General features: G+C 36.2%; 4 protein-coding genes and 1 pseudogene across 4 annotated transcripts; 2 read left to right on the top strand and 3 right to left on the bottom strand.

The window, feature by feature from the left end:
- Positions 1-2,016: 2,016 nt before the first annotated feature.
- Positions 2,017-4,301, bottom strand: LOC125187229 (putative F-box/LRR-repeat protein 9). The gene is made up of 3 exons (XM_048083779.2): positions 3,835-4,301; positions 2,271-2,982; positions 2,017-2,189 (listed from the first exon to the last, which is right to left on the bottom strand). Exons 1-2 carry the CDS (start codon positions 4,206-4,208, stop codon positions 2,283-2,285), a joined length of 1,074 nt encoding a protein of 357 aa, XP_047939736.1. The 5' UTR covers positions 4,209-4,301; the 3' UTR covers positions 2,017-2,189; positions 2,271-2,282.
- A 1,035-nt stretch (positions 4,302-5,336) lies between these two features.
- On the top strand, positions 5,337-6,779 carry LOC125187146 (putative F-box/LRR-repeat protein 9). Its single transcript, XM_048083676.2, has 2 exons — positions 5,337-5,671; positions 6,019-6,779. The coding sequence occupies exons 1-2, from the start codon at positions 5,337-5,339 to the stop codon at positions 6,620-6,622; spliced, it is 939 nt and encodes a 312-aa protein (XP_047939633.2). The 3' UTR covers positions 6,623-6,779.
- Positions 6,780-10,077: 3,298 nt separating this feature from the next.
- Positions 10,078-10,980, top strand: LOC125186817 (two-component response regulator 24-like). Its single transcript, XM_048083269.2, has 2 exons — positions 10,078-10,550; positions 10,681-10,980. The coding sequence occupies exons 1-2, from the start codon at positions 10,344-10,346 to the stop codon at positions 10,858-10,860; spliced, it is 387 nt and encodes a 128-aa protein (XP_047939226.1). The 5' UTR covers positions 10,078-10,343; the 3' UTR covers positions 10,861-10,980.
- Positions 10,981-11,293: 313 nt separating this feature from the next.
- LOC125188258 (putative F-box/LRR-repeat protein 9) lies at positions 11,294-12,841 on the bottom strand. Its single transcript, XM_048085026.2, has 2 exons — positions 12,386-12,841; positions 11,294-12,080 (listed from the first exon to the last, which is right to left on the bottom strand). The coding sequence occupies exons 1-2, from the start codon at positions 12,760-12,762 to the stop codon at positions 11,477-11,479; spliced, it is 981 nt and encodes a 326-aa protein (XP_047940983.2). The 5' UTR covers positions 12,763-12,841; the 3' UTR covers positions 11,294-11,476.
- Positions 12,842-14,114: 1,273 nt separating this feature from the next.
- On the bottom strand, positions 14,115-14,512 carry LOC125186226 (putative lipid-binding protein AIR1 pseudogene; annotated as a pseudogene).
- Between the last annotated feature and the right edge of the window lie 6,195 nt (positions 14,513-20,707).

Genomic DNA, 20,707 nt, shown 5'->3' with positions numbered 1-20,707 from the left:
AAGGCAGAAGGTGAGCGATATTACGGTGGTTGGTTCATCTCCGTTGCCGCCGTGGATCGAACTGCCGGAAGATGTAACTTTCAATATTATGCATAGGCTGGGGGCGGAGGATTTATTGTGCAGCGCGCAGCATGTGTGTAGTACGTGGTGGAAGGTATGCAAGGATCCCTCCTTGTGGCGAGTCGTTGATTTCTCAAACCCTTATCAAGAGAATTCGACCGACAAGTACGCTGCCATGTACCGCAGAGCAGTGGATCGTAGCCAGGGACAATTGGTCGAACTCACCATTCACTACTTGGGCGACGACACACTCATGGAGTACATCGCCCATCGGTATATTACGATACAATCATAATATATGATATGATGTGATATGATATGAATATGTGATTAGGGATGTCAATGTAGCCCGCAACCTGTGGGCTGCCCCGAATAGCCCGTCAAATTTGTAGGGTTGGGGCTGAAAATTTCTAGCGCGATAAAATTAAAACCAGATTAGCCCGCACCTAATTAACCCGCGACCCGTTAGGGCCAGACCCGAAAACCCGATAAAGTTTATATTATTCTATTTTTTTACTTCTAATTCGACACTTCATTGATTAATTTTAGAGTAGATAACTAAAAAAATTACTTTCAATTTTATATTAAATATAAAAATTATATATTGAATTTTTATTAATATAATAGTTAATAAATAATTAAAAACTTCAAATTCACTTTAAAAAATATTTAAATTCCTAAAATATGCATTAAAATTTCACGAAATATCTCAAAAATTAGTATTTGATCATGTTTATGATTGAGTTTGAGCATATATCTCAAATTTATCATAATTAAACATTTTACTCTTTATGAATATATCTAATTTTCATCATTATTTATTGGTTTGATCGCATGTTAATCTTATTGGTAGTAACCCGATTAAATATGCATTAAAATTTCACGAAATATATCAAAAATTAGTATTTGATCATGTTTATGATTGAGTTTGGTCATATATCTCAAATTTATCATAATTAAATATTTTACTCTTTATGAATATAACTAATTTTCATCATTATTTATTGGTTTGATCGCATGTTAATCTTATCGGTAGTAACCCGATTAACCCGTTGGGCTAGCCCGAAACCCAAGCATTTAGGGCAAGGGTTGAACTTTTATAACCCGAAAAAAAATCACAACCCGATTAACCCACTCCGATTAACCCGCAACCCGATGGGCCGGCTCTATTGACATCCCTATATGTGATGTCTTCTAAGAGGTAAATTGGCATGATTTTATATTTTGGGTGAAATGTGGCTAATCCTTTGATTTTTTTTTAACAGATCACCATGTCTCAAACGCCTTCATCTTGAATCTTGTCATCTCACGTCTAAAGATTCTATAGAGAAAGCGGTGGCAAAATTTGGAGATTTGGAAGAATTGCACCTTACTATTACTATGAGGCCGTGCCTGGTTGGCGGCGACATTATAGTAAGGGGCAATTCGCGCCCAACGTTGAAATCATTCTCATACAACGGATATGCACCACATCATAACAGAACATGTACTACAAGATTCCATGAGAGTGATTATTTCCGGCATCAATTTGAATTAGCATTGAATCGGCAAACGCATGCTAGAAGAATGCTAGATTGGACGACTAATAATGAAGAATTTGGAGCCACCATCCTTAACGCCTGTCCGCGCCTCAAATCACTTGACATCCGAACAAACTCTCTTGTCCAATACTTATGAGTCGGACATTATGGCAAGGCAACAATCCGTTTGGTTCTGTCTATTGTTCTAGCAGCAATCCTAGGCCTGGAGGTTTCAGCTCTGGTTTAGTTGTGGTTGTGCTATTATTTTGGAGGTTTAGTTTTATCCTTAGCTTATCCCTTCTATTAGTAGACTCTGCCCTTAGTTAGAAAGACTTTGTAGCTAGTATTTAACGAATTTGAATAACAATATGTTTTTATTTATGAATAATGATTGATGTGTCATTACCACTTATAGCAGACAAAGAAGACAACCTGATAGGTAGTAGAAAGAGGTTGATACAAAGCCATCTAAAATGAACAACAAAAGCAAGAATAGTCAAAATGAAGGCAGAGTCATAAGCTTGCTAATAAAAGATAAAAGGGTCTATTGATAAAATGAAAGCTCTAACATGCTGATATAATCACTTGAAATCAACTTATCCAGCAAACCTACACATGGGGAAAAAGAAGGTGAGTAATATTTGTCCAGATATCTTAAGCCATAAACTGTTACAAGAAAGAAAACTTTACCATCTGCCATACTCAGAAATGGTCGAGTTCGAAAAACCCAAGCCCGTCGTCATTGAAGAAACCATAACCAAGAGGAGAGAAGTAGTCGTCGTAATACTCATAATCTCCATAATCTTCATAATCTTCGTCATAGTCATAATCGCTAACAACTATGCCGTTACCAAACGAGTCTCTGCCATCCCATTCAAGCCACGACATAGTACTGACGGAGTCATTTGGGAGTCTAAGATCTTTTATCTGCTGACGGCATCTTTCCCCCAAATCCCCTCCAAGCTCGAGACCAAGGCATCGCCTGATGTCAAGTGATTCGAGGCGTGGAAAGCCATTAAGGATGGCTTCAAGTCCTTCATTTTGCATACAATGTGCACAAAGTTGAAGATGCTTAAGATTAGGCATGCTTTTGACGATTGCGAGAGCATAATCATTCCGACCGAATCCTTTACTAAATTCATCATCATCATCATAATCATCATCATCACCATCATCTTCCAATCCTAGTGGAAAAGGATGCTCTGTTCCATGCCCATTGTATGAGAATGATATCAACTTTGGGCAAGAATTTCCTATAGCTTCAATGTGGGCAGGAACAATCCATGGTTTACCAGTAAGGTGCAATTCTTCTAACTGTTGAAGTTTTGCTACCGCTTTAATCACAGCATCTATTGAGATCTCATGAAAAGATCCAAGTTTAAGGCGTTTGAGATTTTGTGACCTGTCAAATAGCAAAATATCAGACCACATAAGCGTATTTTTTTTTGTTGTACAGAATAAACATGAAGCAAGATAAAGGAATCTCTTGAAAGCAAAGACTACTACACTGGTTTCAGAAAATGTCCAAAACAACTCAAATATCTTTTAAAATCCAGTGCATAAATAAAATAACTGAAAACCTTTAGGGAAAATAGTAAGCAAGGAGAAAACACAAGCAATATATTCGCGTAAAATAATACAAAATGCATGATTTTTTAGCCTAGAAGTGCAGAGCATTGAGTACGAACCTCGAGTAAATCCTATACTCGCCAAATCTAATCTTTCATCCATCGTTATTACGAAGGAAGTTGTGCATATGTTCAACCAAGTACAGTATCCTCTTCTTTTCATAATGCAACCTCACATCATCATTAAGTGACCAAAACTAACAAGATTTCCTGCCTCAGCGATATTAAAATGAAAATCAAACCTCCTCGAACATGTTTTTATATCTGAATTTCTGCAGGAGGTGTTCTAATTTCTAAACACAGGAAAATACAATTTCAAATACAATTTCTTAACACACACAACTGCAACTTCAAAATACAACCAAAATGCAAAGGCTTTTCACAATGCAAGTACAACACGCCAATGCCATACATGAACCAAAACACAATCATTTTCTTATTTCAACAATCCCACTAGCACTAGCAGCCTCATAGAACACAATGAACATAAAATTCGATAACGATAAATCACAATTCTTCAAGTAACGAGTTCAACAATCACACTAGCAGCCTCATAGAACACAATGAACATAAAATTCGATAACGATAAATCATAATTCTTCAAGTAACGAGCGCGGAATATTTACCGATCAGCAATATACTCAATGAGTTCGTCGTCGCAGTAGTTCTGAATTGTGAGGTCGACCAATTGTCCCTGGCTACGATCCACTGCCCGGCGGCACATATTGTACACGGTGTACCAATCGATCAGCATAGTTTTTGAGAAATCGATCACTCGCCACAAGGCGGGATCCTTGCAAACCTTCCACCACGTACTACACACTTGCTGCGCGCTGCTAAGTATCGCGTCTGGCCCCAGCCTCTGCAAAATATTGGCGGTTATATCTCTCGGAAGTTCGATCCATGGCGGCGGAGGGGCTGAGGATGAAGCGACCACCGCCGGCGCCGGAATTTTGCTCTTAACCCTAGGCCTCCGGTTTCTGCCTTTTCTACGTCCCATGGCGATTGAAAACGGGAGAGGAAATGAATAGGAAAAGGTTTTTATTTGATTGAGGTTTTAGGCGGAGGAGATTTAAGGCCGTGTTTGGATTGCAGAGGGGAAAAATTCATTTAAATTTGGGGAGATTTTCAGAGAATAATTATGCATAGAAAAACACTTAATTTTGATTTTGCACATAAAATAAGAATTCTACTATTTACAATCACACAATCTTTCAATTGCTTTAATTTTACACATAACTTCCAATTTCATGACTATAAATTAAAAGTAAGAAATAAATATCCTCGTAGGCCACGTTAAAATTACACATATTCATGGCAACGTGGACTGAATACTTAGGAATTTTTTATTTAAAAACATTTCTTTGTATTACAGGATAATCACCATTCATATTATTGTGATTACAACTCAATTTATTTTCTATTTTGAACTTCAATATCTAAAAGGAATTTCTCTAGTGTGGGACAAGAGACTAATATCTATGTTCGATGATATAGTATTGTGATCACATTTAAAATAAATTATATTATGAGTGTTGGACAGAAGGCTAATAAACAATGTCTATGTTCGATCATATAGTATTGTATCGTTGTGATATCAATGGATCATAGTGTCATATTATTTGTAAATATTGTGGAAAAATTGAGATTTATAAAATCTAATTACTACAAAAGAAATTTCAGAAAAAGGATGATTAAATTCGGAGCTTTTAGATTTTGGGATGTGAATGAGAGATTTTTGCATTTTTCTTTCTTTTTATTTATATATATTTGTATGTTTTTAGTTATTTAATTTTTCAGTATGTTTTTAATTATTTAATGAAATATTTTTCTTATTTTTATCTTTTTTTTTTTAACAAAACGTGGAGTATATAGTATATCCCTTTAGATTAAATTATTTGATTTTTGAAAATCCATTTGACATATATTCTGATATAGCTATAAATCAGGTAACCGTTGAACAAGTTCTCCCTTCCATTGCGCCACGTTACCTCTATCACCATTCATTCAACAAGTAACCGATCAATCCAATATCACAGTCACGAAATGACTTGTTCAATTCCCTTCAAATTAACCTTAATTATATATCCATCCACGCCTCCATCACCACTCCTCATTGAGCCTATTCATGCAAGCTCGCCGCATTCCCATCGATATTCCGGTTGCCGCATCCTCACCACCATGGACTGAGCTTCCGGGAGATGTAACGGCCGATATTCTGCGGCGGCTGGGGGCCGCGGGGATGCTGCTTATCGCGCAGCGCGTGTGTACCACGTGGTGGAAGGCTTGCAAGGATCCCGCCTTGTGGCGAGTCATCAATTTCTCCGACCCTAATGAAAGGAAATGCACCCGCAAGTACATTGCCATGTGCCGCCACGCAGTGGATCGTAGCCAGGGACGGTTGCTCGACCTCACCATTCAGTATTTCGGCGACGACGCACTCATGAACTACATCGTTGATCGGTATAAATTTTAACCTAGTTTCATTTTAAGGCATTTCTGTTTATTTAATTTGAGGCATTTTTTGTTTTATGATTTTAAATTCGAGATTGGTTTATATGGTATATTGTACTCCCTCCGTCCTACAATAGGAGTCGCACGAGTTTTAAGAAATGTGAGTGAAGTGAGATAGTGGAATGTGAGACCTACTTAGTATTTAAAGTGACTCTGCTTGTGGGACGGACCATAATGGCAAAGTGTGACTTTTATTGTGGGAGGAGGGAATATTTGGTGAAAAACCATTTTCTCTCAGATTATATCACATAACCTTTTTTATCTCACTCCATGTCTAATCTTTTGTTGATTGACAGATCACCAAATCTAAAACGCCTTAAACTTGGATCTTGCTTTTACATATCAGGATATTGTGCAACTAGAATGGCTGCAAAACTTGGCCATTTGGAAGAATTGCACCTTACTCTTAGACCAGGCATTGGTGCTGCCGACATTGAAGCTATTGGCTATTCTTGCCCAATGTTGAAATCATTCTCATGCAACGGATTGAAGTACAGGTTTCCGCCATTGTTAACAGGTGTTTATTTACCCGTATACTATCGGAATCTGTATGCTTTTGCAATCAGTAAAAGCATGCCTAATCTGCAGCATCTTCAACTCTTTGCACATTGGATCGAAAATGAAGGACTAGAATTGATCCTTGGCGGATGTCCGCGCCTCGAATCTCTTGACATCAGGCAATGTTTTGAACTCGATCTTCGAGGGGATTTGGGGGAAAGATGCCATCAGCGAATGAAAGAGCTTAAACTCCCTAACGACTCCGTCAGTGATGTACCGTGGCCTAATTGCTATGGTGGCGATCCGTTTGATCCTTCTACCCCCATGGTTGAATATTACGTGTATGACTATCATAAAGAATATGGAGATTATCATGGACGTTACCCCAACAACTTCAATTGATTCTTAGCATGGTAGACGTAAAGGTATCTTTCTTCTATATATTTCTAGCTTATATAGTCGTGGTTATGCTTTGATTCTATTTTATATTTTATCAATACATCTTTATGTCTTTATTTAATAGGCTCTATTAGCATGATTTTGTAGCTACATATTTTTAATGCACAACAATATAGTATATAGTACATATTTTTAATGCATAACAATAAAGTAATTTTACTAATTAGCCATTTTTCCATAATAACGATTGCGTTATGCAATATCGACAGTTGATGAATTTGAACTGTGAAACAGAAAGAAGAATCGAATTCAGAGTCATTAGAGAGTTTGGGCATGATGAATTTGGCTATCGAAAGTTGTTTGATATGGGAGTGCATTAGAGTTGATGCAGCGAAAATTTTATTTTAATGTTATGCAGATTTTATTTCCTTATTTTTTTGAGGTTTAGATGTAGTGGGAAAAACTTTTTATAAATGTAGTTTTTGATATTGAATAGAAGCAAGGTGCCAAGAAATTTGGGTTGTTTTGGATTCTGCTAATTCAATCTTGTAGGTCCATAGACACCAATATATGTATACCTAATTTCGTGTTAAAGATTTCAATTACAATTCCATACAAGTGTTAATAAGATTAAAAGGTAAATATATAAGGCAGGCATATCAAGTGTTTAGTTGTGGAGATTGGTTGAGCTTTTGCTTGAGCTGCTTGGTGCCCTTGAAGATGTACTCCATCACCATGGTCATGTAGGCGGCGACAGCCTTAGTCTCGCCCTCGATCACGCCCTCCACCAGCTTGGTCACGTCGTTGGAGGAGAGCATGAGCTTGGTGTACTTGTGGAGGCTGTCGCGGTCGTCAGTGTTGGGGCCGATGGTGAACACCACGGGGACGTTGAAGTGGAGCTTGTCGTCGGTCATGGCTCGGAGGTGGAAGGTGTACTGGACAGGGGAGAGGTCGAGTCAGGTGCATCTTTGCCAAGGAAACACCCACGATTTTGTGGGTCCTACTTTTATTATTATTATTATTATTATTATTATTATTATTATTATTATTATTATTATTATTATTATTATTATTATTATTATTATTATTACACAAGGGAATTGCACGTTGACACTTGTATTCTAAATTAACTATACAACTTTAATTTAAACAAAAACATTCAATATATATGCATCATATAAATATTCAAAATATTGATTTTACCATTAAAAATAACAAAAAGTGAAATACTAGATCAAAATCCAATAGCTGATCACACAAATATTACATATGAGTTGACGTGGATTTTAATCTAAATATAATAAATACTCGATAGCATCACAACATATAGCACCACCTTGTTTGTAATGTCACAATCAATATAATTTTTTCCATGATTTAAAATTGGATTTTTGCAATTCAATAGTTGCGTATGAAATTTGACATTTATATTTCATGCGTCCTCAATCACTACCATTGTTTTTTCAGTTTGACATGTCTATAAAATTTAGTGGGGAAAGCCATCCACTGCAAAGTAAAGCCAAACAGAGAAAATTCACTCCAAATTTTCTAACTCCCAAAGCCAACATCATGTCTACCAAGTCCATAAAAAGAACCATCACCTCTCAAGCTTCCATCCACAACCAGCCGGCGAAATCACCAACGACTGATCCTCGTCACGAGAAGAAGCTGATGACGGAGCCAACGGGATCATCAAAGGGAACCGTAGAAATCCATGCTCAACAACACAACAAAGGTAACAAGGACAAAACCAAACTTCAAGTTGAAGAACTAATGGAGTTGGTGGACAGACAACTCCAACGAGCCGCCGGACCATTGAAGGAAAACATAGTAGCCGCCATGAAAATCCTCCAGACGAACCATCGCCTGGCTAAGGAGAAGACACAACACGCTGAGCGTCAGAAAAGGCTCGCCGAGGATGACTACATGCTGGCTCAAATCGAACTGGCTGACGCGGAGGAGTATGCAGAGGCTACACTGCTGAAATACGAGAGAATGATGAATGAGGACGTAATGAAAAATAATCAAGTCGAAGCTGAAGCAACGGTGGAGGAAAAAACGGAGGGGGAGGTGAAAGAAAACCCTACTAGCATTGAAGAGTTGGAAGAGTTGATGAATGAACACCTCCACATGAGCGATGGATTGACGAAGGAGATTGCGAGAGCTGAGATAGAAGCTCTCTCCTCGCAGCGTAAATTGTTGAAGGAAAGATGCATTGAGGCCGAGGAAGATATGGAGAGAGCTGGCAGGCTTTTTGAAGAGGCGCCTCCCGGTGAAGATTGGGAAGCCTATTGGATGAAGGAAACGACGACGAAAATATACGAGGTGTCACAATTTAATTTAGCGAAAATGGAGGAACGAATGAGGGGGTACTTGCAGAGGCTTAGGAAGCGAGTTGCGAGTCAGAAACAGCCCTCGATCCGTTAAAGGATCAAAGCGTTCGACCGAGCAATGAATCAACGAGTTTTGTAGAATCCGTGTTGCATTTCATTAGACATATATTTTTAAGGGATAAAACATGATGTGATTATTTTTATTAGAGTACTTCAATAAGCATATTTACAGGGAACGAGATGAACTACTATAAATGAAATCTTGAGTAGGGTACCTTTACAATCTCTTAAAAATTAGAGTGTTTCATTATCGTGTGATTTAAGATGGGAATTGCACGTTAACATTTGGTATTACAAATTATTTAACTTAGAACAAAAATGTCCCGAATTATGTGATATGGATAATTAAATACTCAAAATATTAATCTTACCAAAATATGAAATACGGAGTGTATCGAAATCCATCACAGAGATCATATATGGCTTGGCGTAGATTTTAATTGAAATACAATAAATTTGAGATAGCATCATAAAATATTATTTGTATTTTTTTAACTTCATAAGCAATATATTTTTCATGATTGAAATTTGTTTTATTGCAATTAAAAAATTGCTATCTAATTGTAGTTATATATTTCATGCATCCACAATCAACACTATTGGTTTTCCATTTTGGCATGTCTAAAAGTTAGTCTCTTTCTATTTTTTTTTAAGTTTCTCTAATAAGGTGACACCATTTTACGATTAATAATATTTCAACTATTTATTCTATATTAAAATTTAATAGTGTCCACTATTAAGACTATTGATAGTGAATGGATGGAGTATTATTTATGAAGACCCAAAACAAATCCACCTAAATTGAACCCATTGCCAAACTCTTGGCCAATATCATCACTTACAATTTCATTATCTCAGTTAGGAAAAAAGGAAACAAAATTGATGTGATTTCACCTATAACAAGAATTTGTTCGAAAAACGTGCAAAATCCCAATATGAAAAATGGATCACACCACATGATTTCATAAAGCTACAAAATGTTTAAACCATTAATGGCAGATTTCACAAATAAACACTGCAAATCCACTCCACAGATATTCATTCGACACTTGAACATGATGAATGCCAATCCCCATTCATTACATACGAATTCAAAATCTCCTAATTACACACCAAAAAATCTTGGATCGACCAAAATATATCTACCATGGAAGAAATATCACCTAAACCAAATCCATCATGCAAAAATTCTAACAAAGGCAATAAAGTAACCTTTCATATCACTCTCCAAAAAGTTGTTCTATTAGTATCTCTTCTTCTTCTTCTTCTCTCTCTTTTCTCTCTCTATATATACATTAAACATGCATATGTTGTGCTTACTCTGAAAGAAAATGAAAAAGGTAGAGCGAAAATTTAGCGCGCTTGTGGTGGACGACGACCAAATGATCCGTAAAGTTGAGGAGAAGTTGTTGGCGAGTTTCGGACTCGAGACAAAAGTAGTGAACAATGGGGAGGAAGCTTTGAAGTTGTTCCTTGAGGGGTATACTTTTGATGTTGTTGTCATGGACATGGAGATGCCCGTCAAGAATGGGCCCGAGGTAGATATTGTCAATTTAATTAATGTTACCATCTTTCAATTTTTTTTTATAGAGTAAATGCCAAAATTGGTCATAAACATATGTTTATTTTATGGAGTGTATTTATATAGTGGTATGGTGGCACGTGCAGGCCACTCGCGAGTTGCGAGCAATGGGGGTGGACTGCATGATCGTTGGGGTGACTTCCCGTGGTGACGGACCCGAGAAGGTGGAGTTCGAGGCCGCCGGGTTGAATTGCTGTTGGGAGAAGCCGTTGAACGCTAAGATAGTCAGGACAATCCTCGACGAGTTGGAAATGAAACTATCTTGAACAACCAAAATTTTATTGTTGTTGTACTAAACTTTTTGTGCTTAAAACAGTTGTACTTCCCAAAAATGAACAAATGAGAATCAACGAAATTGTTGCCTGTGGGCCGTGGTTATAACTAAATTATCTATATTTGGTAGTACATATTACTCATTTTATTTAATCAAAATAAATTAATTAATCATTTTTAAAACTATTTTTATTGGGACAAATGGAAGTGTTATTTTTTCATTTAATTCTTTCACGCGAAACTAGTTTTAAGATTTGAATACTCGTTTAACATCGAGCTATATAAATTTTATCATCAAATGCGTTATATATAATCACAACTTGTGACATGAAATTGTAAATTTTTCTTTGAAATCTTTAGTACCAAATTACGTTATGTATATTGGTAGCTATGGACTTACAAGATTGAATTCGCAGAATTGAAAAAAAACCTTGGTACCTAACTTCTTATTCAAAGGAGTATCAAAACGCGAAGGAAATTTACAAAAAAAAAAAAAAAGATATAGTACTAAAATCAAAAATTAAAATAACAATAAAATAAAATCAACTTAAAAATAAAATACTAACATTTTCGCTCCACCAAACGACTTCCAAAATCCAATGTGCAAAATCAATTGAAGTTTCCCTCGTAACGTCCAAAATAATCTTCATTGTCTTTATAATGGTCATACACGTAATATTCAAACATGAGCGCAGAAGGACTAAACGGATCGCCACCATCGCAATTAGGCCACGGTACATCACTAACAGAGTCGTTAGGGAGTTTAAGATGTTTGATTCGCTGATGGCATCTTCCCCCCAAATACCCTCCAAGATTGAGATCAAAACATTGCCTGATGTCAAGAGATTCGAGGTGCGGACAGCTGGCAAGGATCATTTCAAGTCCTTCGTTTCCAATCCAATGCGCAAAGAGCTGAAGATGCTGCAAACCAGGCATGCTTCTGCTGATTGCGATAGCATACATATTCCGATAGTATGCCTCATCAGAAGCACCTTTTAACGACGTAGGAACTTCGTATTTAGATCCGTTGCACGAGAATGATTTCAACATTGGGCAAGAAAAGCCAATAGCTTCAATGTCGGCAACGCCAATGCACGGTCTAAGAGTAAGGTGCAATTCTTCCAAATGGCCAAGTTTTGGAGCTATTCTAGTCACACAATATTTTGATATGGAAAAGCAAGCTCCAAGTTTAAGCCGCTTGAGATTTGGTGATCTGTCAATCAATTAAAAATTAAACTAGTTTTTACACGGAGAGAAATATCTTAAAATAAATAAATAGAAAAATAAAACTATATTCCATTCGTTCCATAAGAATATGCACTTTCTAATTTGGGAAGGTGTGACTCATTCTTCACTAATAATTCACTAATAATTTTTTAATTACATTTTCTCTCTATACATCTCTCTTATTTTACCAATTTTACATTAAAACCTGTGCCAAACCCAAATTGCATATTCTTGAGTATTTAAATATGTATCGATCAACGATGTAGAATGAAACCAGATTTAAATATTTACCGATCAACGATGTAGTCCATGAGTGCGTCGTCGCCGAAATACTGAACGGTGAGGTCAACCAATTGTCCCCGGCTACGATCCACCGCGTGGCGACACATGGCAGTGTACTTGTGGGTCCACTTCCCTTGAATAGGGTCAGAGAAATCAATGACTCGCCACAATGCAGGATCCTTGCAAGCCTTCCACCACGTGGTGCACACGCGCTGCGCGGTGAATAGCATCCCAGAAGCCCCCAGCCTCCGCAGAATATCGGCCGTTACATCTCCCGGAAGCTGAGTCCATGGGGGCGAGGATGCAGCAACCACATAGGGCTCGAGGTTTTGGATCCGGAAGCGGGGAGGGCCGGCCCACATCCACGGGGAGAGGTGGCCCTGCATGAAGAGGCTGAGGAGGCCGAGGCGCTGGTCGGGAGGAGTGGCGGAGAAGTCGAAGTATTCGTTGATGCGGTTGCCGTCGAAATGGGAAGGGTTGATGTAGGCGTGGATGAAGGCATGGGTGCGGAGAGAAGGATGAGGAGGGATGTAACTATAAGGGGGGTTAGTTTGAAGGGGAAAAAGAGGGGGTATAATAAAAGGGTCAATTGGGAGGGGGTATGGACCTAAATATTGCTGAATAGTGACTGGGAAATTGGGTTCATTGCTTAGTTGTGGGATGAATATTGGTGAAAGAAATAGATTGGACATGGTGGAAGGGAAGGGAGTAGCAATTGGATATAGCAAATACAAAGCCTCTATTTATATTTATATAGAACAAATCCTATCATATCTGAAAATAAGAATATTCAAGAGAATCGGATTAAATGGTTACCTGATTTATAGAGATACTATCATACTATAAGATATGGAAGTTGAGAGTTTGGAGGGCGTAGAATAGCGGAACCGGTTTCAATTTACTATTTTTAATAAATAGACTATTTACTAGTAATTCATTTTTGCTCCTATTTTATTGTAAACATAAAAGGGGAGTGATGGGTGTATTTTTTTTATATTTTTATTGGAAATTATCAAAGATATCTATCGGCGAACTTAGTGACTATTTTCCGATTTAAAGCTGCTCAGAGATCAATTCCCTGACTATTTAATTAATAATGGACGAGTCTCATGTCACTCGACCACACCCTTTGAATTAGCGACGTGGGTATTCTAATATTTCATTTACTAATTTTCATTCACTAGTTTTAGTAAATTGGACTCACCAAGAAAAATAGTGTAGTGGCACCCCCACACTAACTTGCCCTTTATATAAGTAGTGCATTTTTAAGGAAGTGTAAATATTTATATATTTATTTTAGTCAAACTTATTAGCAATTTTAGTCATTTTAGTCAAACTTAATAAATCGATCGTTAATAAAAAAACCTCCCCCTTCTTAATAAATCGATCGTTAATATTCATTTTAGTCAAACTTATTAGCAATTTTGCACTATATTTATTATCTTGTTGTTTGCGAGCCCACCTTTTGTTTAAATATTTACAACGAAATTATCATGGAGTACTACATTACAGACCAATTACATTGTATCCTAATTAACTAAAGATATCGTCACACAACGTACACGAGAAATAAATGATGAATGCGCCATAGACAAATAAAATATAGAAATTATCACAAGTTGAACTTAAAGCAAATTATTTAGTACTAGTATAACTCAACAAGGGTTACTATTATAAGATTTGCAAGTGAGCAGTACACAACATCCATAATTGGGGTACAAATCACAATCCAACAAAACATTGTAGAAACTTAAATCACTAGAAATTGATCATTTAGGCACATTGGAAGCCTGATGGATCCTTCATGGAGCAAGCATTGAGAAGCAAACTAACAGAAATGGGAAGACTGAGGTGGTTGTCCAAAATGTCGGCCTTGAGGGCGGCGCAGAGGCACACGGCCGCCTCAAGATCGACCAGCCCGTCGATGAGGGAGCAACACGGAGTTAACGGGGGATCAGTCCCGATTATGACACCAATCAATGCACCAAGCAAATCAGAGCAAACACCAAGTTTACGGATATCGATAGGGCAAGTATCATTGGTCACCTTAGGTGGTGTAGAGGCACTAGAAAGAGTGAAAAATAAAAGGTTTAGCACTAGGAAAAGAGCAAAGGGTGTAGTGCTCTTGGAAGCCATTTTCACTCTTAGGATAAAAAGTTTTGGTAGAAGAAGTTAATTTTGGGATGTGCAAATTTGATGCAGCAAATGAAGTTTTTATAGGCAAAAAAAAAAATTGCTTAATTGTCATTGCATGCTGGTGATATAAATATTTATTGCTTGTAATAAAATCATATTTCTAGTATTTTGATAGTAATTCAATGTACGTAGGAGTTATTACCAGTATTTTAATACCAGTAAATTTAATGAAATTAAACAGAAGGGTGGAGTTATTAGTAATTTCCATGAAAGCAAACGGAATATGAAGTTATTAAACTCAATGAAAACGAATGGATGGCTGAGTTAAATCCTATTACCAATATTTTGATGATAAATTCCATGAAAACAAATAGAGTAATAATATGATAGAACGTGAGGTTCTATCGAGGCAAAAAGAGCACGCGTACGACAGAGATTGATCAGAAAATATGATAAACACACCTAGTTTTAGTTCTAGGGTTTTGGAACAAGAATGAGAAAAGAAGTATTTTATTTCTTAATTCTCAATGGATCAAAATGATAGAAGTTTCTATAATTTATAGAATTCTAAACCCTAAAGCCTATCTTGCTAAGCAAGCAAAATATTTTAAAAAGATTACAAAAAGATATGCAAAATCAAATCAAATACTATTAAAAGATACTTTGGAGATTGAGAGAGATTTGGACGCGATCTTGGGCGTGATTTGGATTCTCGAGGGCCCTATCAACTCTCCCCCGGTTGAAATCCACCTTGTCCTCAAGGTGGAAAATCTGAATTGCAATAGTATGTCCACGGAAATCACCAAGCCGCTGCCGAAGCCTTCGTAAGCTCCAATCAGCATCTGCCCTAAATGAGAACCGTAAATTATCGCGATGAAGGCTTCTCGGGCTCATAACAACATCAATCTCATCCGACTCAAATATTCCTGGATCAAATATGCGAACTCCTTCTTCTCCACTAAATTGAAGAGTATCACGGCTATCGACGCCATCAAGTAAAAACTCAACCAAGTGCCCATATTTGTTGCTTGAATAGTACCAAGGTGCACAAACAATAATTGAACAGAATTGATAATAATTAGAAGCAAAAGCAACGGTGTAGTATGGATCAAGAAGACCCGCTGCATCACCGGAAAACCCTCGTTTAGTTCGTGGCACACACTTCAATCCACCGTCGTTGCTGGAATCGACGTCATTATTTTTCTCCATAGCAATGATCTCAGTTGGTTGTACAGAATCAACCGGGCCATTGAAAATAACATCTCCAACCTTCACAACAATATTTTCTGACTCCAATACAATATTAGGAACAAAAGCTCTCGCTTCATGAGGTGAGTCCCTGCTATTTGCATCAAAACTTTCTCGATCCATGAGCGGCGGTGGTGGCTCCGTGCTGATAATATCCTGCACCTGCACCGGCGACATCGTGTTGTGGACGTGCTGGCGGTCATCACGGGATGTATATGTTGGTCGAGGGGAGGCTCCTTGCACGCCAACCAAGGTTTGGCAGGTCTGCTGTAGGGCTGGAAGACATTCTACGTACTCATTATGTGAATCGGGCTCGAATCGCTGTTTGACAGCAACTAAAAAATCGTCCCAACCTTTGCCTTTATTGTTTTCCTCCCAATACGTCATCCACTCTGATGCCGGATGATCAAACAAGTATTGCGTCAGGTACAAACGATCATGGAGCGGCATGTACTGATGATTGTAGTAGGTTTGGATTTTATGAATCCAATCTCGAGCATTGTCACCGTCAAAGCGAGGGGGATCGAAGCGAAGGTGCGGTAAGACCTCAGGTGCAACGCCAAGAGGTGCCTGCGTGAGCGATGGCGGAATTTTCCATCCCCGTGTCGTGGTCGCAGCTGCTGGTGGGTCAGGCGGCTCCTTTTGCGTCGTAAAGATGGCAGCCAATTTGGCCAGGTTTTCCTCAATTCTTTTGTTGAACACATTTTGTTGTCGTGCGAAGGCCTCCAACTCAAGCTCTTGTGTCAACAATTCCTCGTCTTGCTTGGCGAATCGGATGTTCATATCGAACAACATCCGACCGATGTCGTTGAGGAAATATGTTTGTGGTTGCGGTGACATTGTGCGCTTGGCGGTGGTCGCAGCCATGGAAGGAGTACCAGATTTGAGAGAGTTGTTGTGGCGGGGCTGCCAGATCTGGACGACGACTCAGCAACGGAGGAGATGCTTGAGCAGCGAGTGCAATGCAGAGAAACGTGGGTGGTGACTGATGTACGGCGGCGAGACCGGCTGACGCTGACTCCACAGCGATGGCGGTGGGACCTGGCTGGTATGGACTGTGGTGTAAGGCTCGGCTATTGGATTGTGGAGCGTGAGTTTTTGGTCTTGGAGATTTGAGGTTTTAGAGAGGTTGAGGAAGATGGAAAACAACCGTGAGTGAGGTTGAGGGATGGAGGAAGAGTAAATCAATGGAAGCACCAATTGATAGAACGTGAGGTTCTATCGAGGCAAAAAGAGCACGCGTACGACAGAGATTGATCAGAAAATATGATAAACATACCTAGTTGAAGTTCTAGGGTTTTGGAACAAGAATGAGAAAAGAAGTATTTTATTTCTTAATTCTCAATGGATCAAAATGATAGAAGTTTCTATAATTTATAGAATTCTAAACCCTAAAGCCTATCTTGCTAAGCAAGCAAAATATTTTAAAAAGATTACAAAAAGATATGCAAAATCAAATCAAATACTATTAAAAGATACTTTGGAGATTGAGAGAGATTTGGACGCGATCTTGGGCGTGATTTGGATTCTCGAGGGCCCTATCATAATACATTCCAATATATTGCTTGCCAAAATGTATATCATGCGATTGGCGTATGGAAATAGAATGACTATCACTTTCTACGACCATTTGTAAAAACCACCAAAAAATAAGATGCGTCATTTCTAATATATTACTCGCTCCATCCCGGTTAAGTAACGCAATTTTTTAGCAAGAAAAATATGCTAAGTGTGTTAAATTTGGAGAAAAAAAAAGAAAGAAAGAATAAAGTAGTACGGCAAATAAAAATAGAGAATTGATTTTATTTTGACAAAAACTGAAATCAGTCAATTAAGTTTAAATGCCTCAAAAAGAAATACGAATCAATTAGTTTAAAATAGATGGAATATGTTTGCTTATTTGACTCTCGTGTTTATCATAATTAGAATATTATTATTGCAACTATCGAAAATATCGTATGTTAATAACATTAATCGCAAATATGTCGCGCTAAGATAGCTACACTAATTTTTATAAGGTCATGTTAAAAATGGATATAGTGATCTAATTCAAAATTAAGATCAATCTTGCACCACTAGATCTTAAAATGAGTGAATGAAATCAAAATTCATGGATTTCAATAAATAATAGATAAAAGGTCAATAAAAAGGTAAAATCGTCAATATATCATAATATGATAATTTTCATGATTTTTCTAATATCAACATAGTGTATTACAAATATCGACACAATGATTATGAAAACGAAAATTTCAACACAATGTTATTGATATTGTACATGAATTGTACTTATTGAAACTTTTTGATGCATTTATTAACCTATACGAAAATTTAAATAAAAACTACTCTATCCGTCCCACTCTAAGTGAAACATTTCTATTCTAGCACATGATTTTATGTTGTGTTGTTTTGTGAGTTAAATGAAGAGAATAAAGTAAGAGAGAGTGAAAAAATAGAGAGAGTGATGTTTCTATTTTTAGAAATGTGCCATTTAGAATGAGACATCCAAAAAGGAAAATGGTTCACTTAGAGTGGGGCGAAGCCGATCATCGTCGGAATATATGCAATTGAGATTTTGTTAGAATAATTACCTTTAATTTGATACTATATTTTTTAACGAAAAAATAATCCAAATCGAGACAACTACATAAATTTAAAATTTTTAAGATGATTTTGAGGAAAGAGAAAGTCGTTAGTTTTAAATACCATACATAAACCCTTTAATAATTTAAAATATAAATATAATTTTTAAGATGATTTTTAAGAGGATTTTGAGGAAAGAGAAAATCGTTATTTAATAATTTTTAAAATTTAAAATATAATTTAATTGACATTATTTCAATCATTAAATTTTCTAATTTAATAGCTAATAATTGACCTTAGATTGATATCGCTAACTAGCAACTGATTACCCTCATTTTTATACTTATATTATAGTCACAAACTACACGAAATTCTTAAATATAAAAAAATAAGTTATTTTAAATAAATTCCACTTAGGAATAGTATAAGCCCGTACATTTACATGATTAATTATCATAAATAATACTCCCTACATCCCAACTAAATTGAGTCATATTCCTTTTTGGGATTTCCGAACTAAGTTGAGTCATTTCCTTTTTTAACAAAAAATAAAAAATCCAATCACACTTACTTTATTCCACCATCTACTTTACTCTCTCTTTATTTTTCTTACTTTGTACATCTCTCATATTTTTTAACACAATTTCTTAATCTTCATGTCAAAAGATTTATCTCAACTATGGAGGGAGTACTCATTCCCTTATAACTAAGTTGAATAAAAAATTTTAGGCACGCAGATTAAAAAATTGTAATGAAAAGTAGGAGAAGAAAATAAAGTGAGAAAGATAAGCATGAATGATTAAATATTTTGTTTTTATGAAAAGAGTAAATGACTATACTTAATCCCAAAAAAGAATATGACCCAACTTAGTTAAGACAAAGGGAGTATTAGACTTAGTCCCAAAAAATTCACATTATATCGGCATTTGCTTAAAATGTTATCAATTTATTCTATGTATAAGACGGATTTTCACAAAAAAATCACATCAACAAAATCAACATAATTTTACAAACTACTATATATTTTTAAGGATAATTTTTCTGTAAATACACAAACTTTCAACATTTTTTGGTTTTTCCCCTAAACTTTTATTTTAAGAATGCAAATAACTTATTTTGGAATTTTGTTAAAAAAAATTCCAATAAATACTTTCAGTCAAATTAAAACTAATGTGGAGTATACTTGACATATTATAATGTGCATGACAAAAGGTGACAAATCTGTATGACATGTTATTAGCACGTAAATATACAAACTTTCGACATTTTCAAAATTTCCCTAAATGTTTCGTTTTCTCATTTAAATGATTGAGAATTTCTAATTTTTTTCTCAATGAAAATTTTCAATCAAAATAATTTTTGTTTTTTTGAATTGCTCTAGTTTTACCATTTTCTAAAATTTGATTTAGGTTGTTTAGACGATAAATAACTTTTTATTTATATTAAACAATGTCAAATATTTTGAAAATTTAATAAAGTTTAGGATATATTATGAATTAAAATATTTGTGATTTTTTTCTTTGACTTTACTTTCTCAATTAATATCACTAATGAATTACTATCTCTAGTCTCTAACTATGCCTATATCTATCTCTACCAATTAATTACTATCTCGGTCTCGATCTATTTTCATTCCAATCTATCTAACCTTAAGGTTTTACTTTAATTTCTCAATAAATATCTGCAATTTAATTATCTCTCAATCTATTTACTGCATTTCTATCTTACTATCTCTATCTGCAATTTAATTTACTCTCAATCTATTTACTACATTCCAATCTTACTATCTCTATCTCTATGTCTATCTCCAATTTAATTAACTCTCAATCTATTTAATGTACATTCCAATCTTACTATCTCCATCTCGTTAATTTCATTCCAATCTCTCCGTCTCTCTAGAAATGGACGCATACATTCATTTTAATTATATTCCCATATCTCCTCCATCAATAACCATCGAGTTATGCTGAATACTATTATAATCTCTCTCTAAAGTACTGCAATTTTTAACTCCATTCATCCATCATTAAATGTTTTTATAAAATCACCAATCCAGGTCTTCCCTAATCTTCCCTAATGTTCAGAGTTGTTCTGGTTTGAGATGAGAAAGGAGCACCGGCCGAGCGCCATGAATGAATAAAAAATTGACAGCAGAGGGAATCAATGATTCTTATTCGAACGAGTTATAGCTAGCAAGATGTCGATTACACACTGGAGGTTGGTAAGAACTGAGGGGCAATTCCCCCTAACCTAAGTGGACTTACTCTCTCTATTCTGGCACATAAATGATAAATGAAGGGATGACAATCATTAAATATTTTAATTTTTTATTCTTTATCATAAAATATTTCATTCTATTTTTAT

This window comes from Salvia hispanica, chromosome 5 (assembly GCF_029641045.1).
Source record: "Salvia hispanica isolate PSC_SH4W2 chromosome 5, Shi_PSC_v1, whole genome shotgun sequence".
Lineage (NCBI taxonomy): Eukaryota > Viridiplantae > Streptophyta > Magnoliopsida > Lamiales > Lamiaceae > Salvia > Salvia hispanica.
Note: the sequence above shows the minus strand (reverse complement) of the source record. Positions and strands in the feature narration are given on the sequence as shown.